This window comes from Chironomus tepperi, unplaced genomic scaffold (genome assembly GCF_022539635.2).
Source record: "Chironomus tepperi strain 1889 unplaced genomic scaffold, CSIRO-AGI_Ctep_v1 contig_456, whole genome shotgun sequence".
Taxonomy (NCBI): domain Eukaryota; kingdom Metazoa; phylum Arthropoda; class Insecta; order Diptera; family Chironomidae; genus Chironomus; species Chironomus tepperi.
The window spans coordinates 769333-776325 of NW_027226578.1; the positions used below are offsets into that span (position 1 = coordinate 769333).

The 6993-nt window shown below is 33.9% G+C and overlaps 1 protein-coding gene across 1 annotated transcript; it reads left to right on the forward strand.

Moving 5' to 3' along the window:
* Nucleotides 1-3519: 3519 nt before the first annotated feature.
* LOC139098962 (doublesex- and mab-3-related transcription factor dmd-4-like) lies at nucleotides 3520-5509 on the forward strand. The gene is made up of 3 exons (XM_070651353.1): nucleotides 3520-4516; nucleotides 5040-5186; nucleotides 5324-5509. The coding sequence occupies exons 1-3, from the start codon at nucleotides 4051-4053 to the stop codon at nucleotides 5398-5400; spliced, it is 690 nt and encodes a 229-aa protein (XP_070507454.1). The 5' UTR covers nucleotides 3520-4050; the 3' UTR covers nucleotides 5401-5509.
* Nucleotides 5510-6993: the final 1484 nt, after the last annotated feature.

Here is a 6993-nt window from a genome sequence, read left to right on the forward strand (position 1 = left end):
TTATTTAATGAAAATTCCCATCACGTTGAATCTTTATTCAGATACGAAATTGAAACGCAAGATAAACGAATGGGACATGAAAGCTCTCCAGTGCCAGTGCCAGTGCTCAAAAGCATTTTGTGCTGTATATACATCTATCTATATGTACACAGGAAAGGAAAGTTATTACGTAAAATTTGCATAAAAGATTTTTTTTATTCAATCAATATTCTACTTGTGCATTGCAATCAAAATATAAGAGTAGTAGATGGGGAGGGAGGGGCTTAAGGGGTAAAAAAAAAGTTTTCATTTTTTATTTTATTTATATAGCATTACTATTGCTGAAAGTTAATAAAATTTGCCTTTTCTATTTGATGAATAATTTTTTTTATTTTATATGCAATTCTAAATTGGAAAGTTCCGATTGAAGTGGAATGGAATATTGACTTAGGTATGGAATCTGCGCATCTTTTTATCATATTTTTAATATTTTTTTCAATCAGTTAGTAACTTTTGTGTGATAGTTCAAGACGGTTTCAGACAAAAAAATAATTTTGTAAATAGTTCAAAGCAGTGCTATTAACCTTTGGTACGCGATACACTAGTATGTCAGTAATACCTTCTGGTGTATAGTGTAGAATTACTTCCAAATTAGCTCAATGTCGACTCGAATTTTGTGTTGACTCAAGTCGACTCGACTTCATATAAAAATCTATTAAGTATAGACTTCGAGCTCCGATTTAGTGTGCTGCGGGTGTGTTGTCGAGAAAATTTGAGAAACCTTATTTTAAAGCAGTGTGTAGAGCATCGCTAAAGTTAATCAACATCTTACTGGTGTCCAGTGGTGTCTCATAGAGAACTCTCCGACTTGTCACAGCAATACATACAAAATAAAGCAGAAAGAACAAGCAAAGCGTCAAAGGGAAAATCCAAAGTTATAACTTACTTACTTCTGTTACTGACCACATAAAAGTTATAACTTAGCCTAGATTAATAATTTTGAACATACCTGAACAGCATAGACTGTTGGCTAAGGCATCACTTTAGAAACACACAAAGTCATTGTTTTAACAGAACGATGAGAATTGCCTTAACGGTATCGTGATGACTGATTTCAATATATTTTTCGGTTTTCATCAAATTGTGCAAAGAATAGTTGCCTTCTGATTAGGTTCTCTAGACATTTAGAAAAACGCATTCCGGTTTTGGTCTCGAGATTCGACGAAACTTTCACTTCTTATCTCGGTCTTGTTCTCAAAAATTCGTTGAAACACCAAATTCACCTCTTCATATACTAACTAAGAAATAAATGATTCACTGAAGTAGCATCACTAAACAGCATTAGCTTCTGAGTGTGCATATATCCAGATTACCATAAGAGCAGAACCAGATTTAACATTTTTAACTCTCACAAAAATAAATTTCGATTATTTTTCAATTAATATCCAAATTGAAATATCACTTGCATATACAACTCCTACATCAACTATGCAGTCAATAAGAAATCGCGTTGGATTGGAAATTCAATTACTTTTATATATACTTATGTACTTTACATTAAAAATAAAATACACAAAATATGCAATTTGTAAGATTTTATCGCGGACATGTTTTTGCTCGTTATCCATACTTCATTAAACCATACCCGAGAGGACAAAAATACTTTACAACTAGTCATTAACTGGACATTAACTTGCCATCAATTAGTTATGGTAGCTAATTAAGCATAGAGCTGTGTCTCAACCTTCATTTTACAAATTTTATAGCGAAAGACCTCCATACTTTCATTTTGCAGTACTGACTATCTCATGCCTACTGTTTGCCAATTAGTAGTCATAATTAGGTCATCATTATTGCGGATATAATAAATGAATAAACATCAAACTGATCCATTTTTCTCAATAATTTATATTGAACAGGAAACAGAATATCCACATTATAAATCCATAGATACACTCAATTTAAATAAACAGCACAATGATCACTAATAATTTGTAATGACGATAGCATGCAAAATGAATTTAAAATAATGGTCAGGGCTTAATAAAATATTTTTCAATGATAATTTGCAGAAATGCAAATTGATGGTTTTTGGGATCTGAAAAACGTTTTTTAAGCATCAATAATCACAAAATGACTATAATACACAACGCAAAAGAGAAGTTTCTGGAACCGCGAATGAAACAGTATAAAGAAATTGTCTGAAATGATAAATTTGCCAAGACTTCGTTGTATTTAAATTAAAATAAATGCAACACATGATTGTCTGTGTTTTGTTATTGCAGTTGGAATCAGCCAGGCAAAAACAAACTTTGAGAGACATGTGTGTCTTATAATTGACTGTAGCGCATTTTTGCATGTAAAACAAATGTTGGAATGGGAGGAAGTAAAGGAATAACAATAATTACTTTTAATGTAATTAACAAGCCGTAGCAAGCATAATAGCTCGTTTTATGCTGCTTTTACATCATAACATAATGATTCCATTCAGGAACGCTTTAAAATTATGGTAAGAATATGGATAACTGATGGATGAGCATTTAAATAATGATACGCAATTTCTTAACGAATTATCAATATTAATGCTCTGTCTTGCTACAAAAGCCTTTATTCTAGCATTGGCTGGCTGACTTGTAACTCAGAATTCTCAAGACTGAAACCCAAACTGGGTGTCTAGAAGATTTTCACAAAATATCATTACATAATAAAGAGCGTCCCGGCAAAAATACAGGTGGCCGCCCTGCTTAAACTTCTCAGTAGACATCTTTAACAGAGAAAGAGCATGATTTCAAGGTGGACACTGATCACTACGGTACCTAAAAGCGGTCTTATGCCTGTTATGGTATTTGTGTCGTTCTCAGTCTTGATCTTGGTCTTGAAACCAATTCGTCGGAATCAAGACTTCGGGAAATCCTACCAGAATCTAAAGCTGAAGTATTTTTGTTGGATGTAGGTGGCTTAATCAGACCTGCAGGCAGTTTTTGGCAAACTAGAGAGTTTATAAAAAACAGTCAGTCTGTGCATCTTAAAAGCAGCAAAATTAGGCTTGTAGTTTTCGAACGAATTCTAAGGTTAGGATGACGTTGAATTAAGGAACGCAGAGATCGGGGCAGAGTCACACCGGCTAGGTAGCGAATTTTTAATTAATCAACTGATTTGAGCTATTTCCAGAAGGCACGCGCCGTATAAATTGCCTAAAGTCCGGCCTCAAGTCAGATTGAGTCTATTCCATGAAGATTCTACGAAGTCAGTTTAAAGTTAAGTCAGCACGTTCCCAGATGATCTGACATTCCTACTACATATGCTTTCCAGATCCAGTATAAAACAAGACAGACAAACGACCAAACAGCAGATATTCCAGCACCCATTCATTGTCAACACATTTCACATGAACTAAATTACTCCATTGATTATATCTTTGTTCCCCGACGCAATAAGCGAATGAGAACAGAAGTGAAATATATAAAAAAAAGCGAATAAAAAGAATTTTTTTTTCTCAGAAATTTCGAGACGGTCATGTGGATAAAACTTATTATTTACTCAACATTTTCTAAATTTTTATTCCGCTGGTGAACAAGACAACAAAAACAATATATTGTAATTCGAAATATTCTCAAAAAATAGCCAGAAGCGATTGATTTATGTGCTGTTTATTTTATCTCTTTTGTTACTCTCAAATTCTCTCACAGTCTAACAGTAATTTAGAGAGAATAAGCAGTGTTTTCATATTTATTAGAGTCAGAATAGAGAGTCGTGAACACTTGTAAGTGCAGAAAGGCAATAAAGAGAGATTTTTTTATAAAAATTAAATTAAATGAAAGTCCGTGTATAGAAAATTAAATACTTAAAGTGGTTAAACAAAGGATAAGCTTGATTGGTAATATAAAATCAAGTTATTGGCATAAAGAGTGTTGGAGAAATCATCCATAAAAACTTGTTTTATGCAGTTTGTGAAATGATTAATTGTACAAAAACTTGTAAACAAAACACAACACAAGAACATTAAGCATTGATCAAAGAGAATGTGATGTTGAAATATTATAATAAAAAATAATAAAAAAAGGCTTAATCATGAATGTAAAATCAAATTCTCGTACACTACCAAACTGTGCTCGTTGCAGTAATCATGGACTAAAAATTAAGTTACGGTCCCATAAAAGATTTTGTGCTTATCGTAATTGTAATTGTGAAAAGTGTAAATTAACAAATGATAGACAGCGTGATATGGCATTACAAACTGCTATGCGTCGTGCACATGCACTAGATGAGTCTCGTGTGCTAGTACAAGGTCAAATTCCAGAACAACCAAAGGTTCCCATGCCAATAGCAATTAAAAATGAATTTGTAAGTCATGAGAATGATGACTTTGATGATATGTCTAACCAAACGGATAATGACAGACCAGACAGCGGTTTTGATGCACGAGAGTTTAATGATGATAGTGAATTTTCAACATTACGTCCAGTCGAAGCTATACCAAGGCATTCGGAGTTTCAAAATAATATGGATTTTAATGGAGATGAATATCAAGATAATGGTAAGTATAAAGTGGGGTTTATAAAGATCTGCAGGAATTATAGACATTAAATGCAGGCTTGTAGTCTTGAACAACCCAAATCTGCAGGCATACACTTATCCGAGTGGACAAAAATGCGTTATAACTAGTCAATCGCAAGTAAATGTCGAGTTCTAATGAATTTTGGTTCACTCAGGTTCTAAGCTGAACTCTGGTATTAAGGAATCTAGATAAGGCAAATTTAGTGATTTTTAAGTAGAGTTCGAAGTCGATTTGGATATTACATTGAAAAATTAACTTAAGTCAGCTTCCGTAACAGACAAAGAGAACCGTAATGGTTTTAAGTACCGCAATGGTATAGCTGTATCATGAAAGCATACTTTGTCTATTTGGGCTAGAATCTATATAAAATTCGACTCGAGCATTAATTGTATGAGATTAACAAAAGGCACATCCAGGAAGGGTAGTTGCCGGGTTTCTCAAGACAGTCCGTTGCTAAATCATTTAACAGACTTCACTAATTGCTTATTTTTTCATGACCCAGGAACTCAAACTCAACATGATTTCATTATGAAGGCAGAACATATAGTGACGAAATTCAACTGTGTTCACGAGATGGTACCATTAATGTATGCTCTAGTTAAATCTACACGGGGAAATATTGAAATGTCTGAGCGACTCCTTGATGAAGGTAAATGACTTTGAATGACTTTATATGTCTAGGTCTAAGATATAATGCATCATCTCTAGAGCCAGACATACATTTAGTCGAAAAAAAAACCTGTTTAAGCTGTCTAAAACTTTAATTTAATTTATCCCAAAAAACAGGACGTAGCGTCATTCAGGAACACGTTAGAAAACACAATCTTAATATGTTTGATGGCAAACCAATGAGACGTTACTAAAAACATATCAAGTCAAGGATTAAACTTAAGGTATACGGTTTGTACTGTCACGTTATGTTTTTCTGTATTTCTTAAATGCAAAATAAAGTTGAAATTATTATGACTAGCATATAAAGTGTTGATTATTAAGGCGTATATGCTTTTGTATGTATGATTTATTATGACACTAGTTGAGATCAACTTATTAAGCCATAGAGTATGCCATTTGAATGTGAAATGCATTAATAAAGAGAAAGAACAGTTCAATGTACTGCATAGGACAACGTTAAGCCGGTGTATTCAAAGTAAGAAGCGATGCTGCTCTGACGGCACCACGATAACTGATTTCGAAACCTTCGAGTGAACCCCAAACAGCTTAAAGCCATTACAATAGGTCAAAAGTAGTCGTCAAGGCAATTTCACATCTTGTCATCTATGGATCGTCATAGCGGCACCCTAGAGCAATGGCTAATTTAGAAGGGTTTTCGGGGCGTGAGGAGGGGTGGATGGGTTTATTTGAAAGTTGGGGCTGATGTCCTAGTAGGTAAATATCTCACAGAGTAAATGCCCCGCCAAGTGAATGCTTTTCATCTTGAATTCTAGCATAGGCGCATTCAGAGAAGGGAATGGGTACTTGGGGGTCAATCCTCCAACAGCTGCACCATTAACATTAAAAGTCAATGAAAAAATTTAATCTAAATTCCACAAAAAAATTTTTGTTCCTTTATTTACATTTAGAATAAAAATGTTAACATCGTGTTCTTTGGGGTTCAATAACAACAATCATGTTTGTGTGCATATGTATATATATATATATTCGAAAGTGAAAGGATCACGTATCACACATAGTAAGGGGTAAAAATGGGAAACACTCAAGTATTTATGTTAATAATATTCATTGACATTTTATGTAAATTTTGTCTCTCCTTCAATAATCTTCTTATACGTCATTATCGGTAAGAATATAAATCTGGGATGGCTTTGTTGGGTCTTAATATATTTTATGGTATTTTTTTTAGGTCAGCATAAATTACAGACTTTTTGCTGGTCGAGTAAGATATTTTCAAATATTCAATTAAAAGTGCATATTTTGTAGCTTTCACAACTCTTGTAAGCAGAGTTGGCAGGACTTTGGAGTCCGGACTTTAAAAGTCCGAAAAGTCCCAAAAGTCCGGACTTTGAAAGTCCGGACTCCACTAAAGTCCGGACTTTGAAAGTCCGGACTCCACTAAAGTCCGGACTATGAAAGTCCGGACTTTTGGGACTTTGAGACTTTGACTTTGGGACTATGGGAATTTTTGGACATTTTTTTTCGGTTACACTGCGTAACCCGAGCTAAAAAAGTGAATTTTTTGACATTTTTTTCGGTTACACTGCGTAACCCGAGCTAAAAAAGTGAATTTTTTTACATTTTTTTCGGTTACACTGCGTAACCCGAGCTAAAAAAGTGAATTTTTTGACATTTTTTTCGGTTACACTGCGTAACCCGAGCTAAAAAATTGATTTTTTTGACATTTTTTTCGGTTACACTGCGTAACCCGAGCTAAAAAATTAATTTTTTTGACATTTTTTTCGGTTAAACTGCGTAACATGACTTGAAAAAGTGGTTTTTTG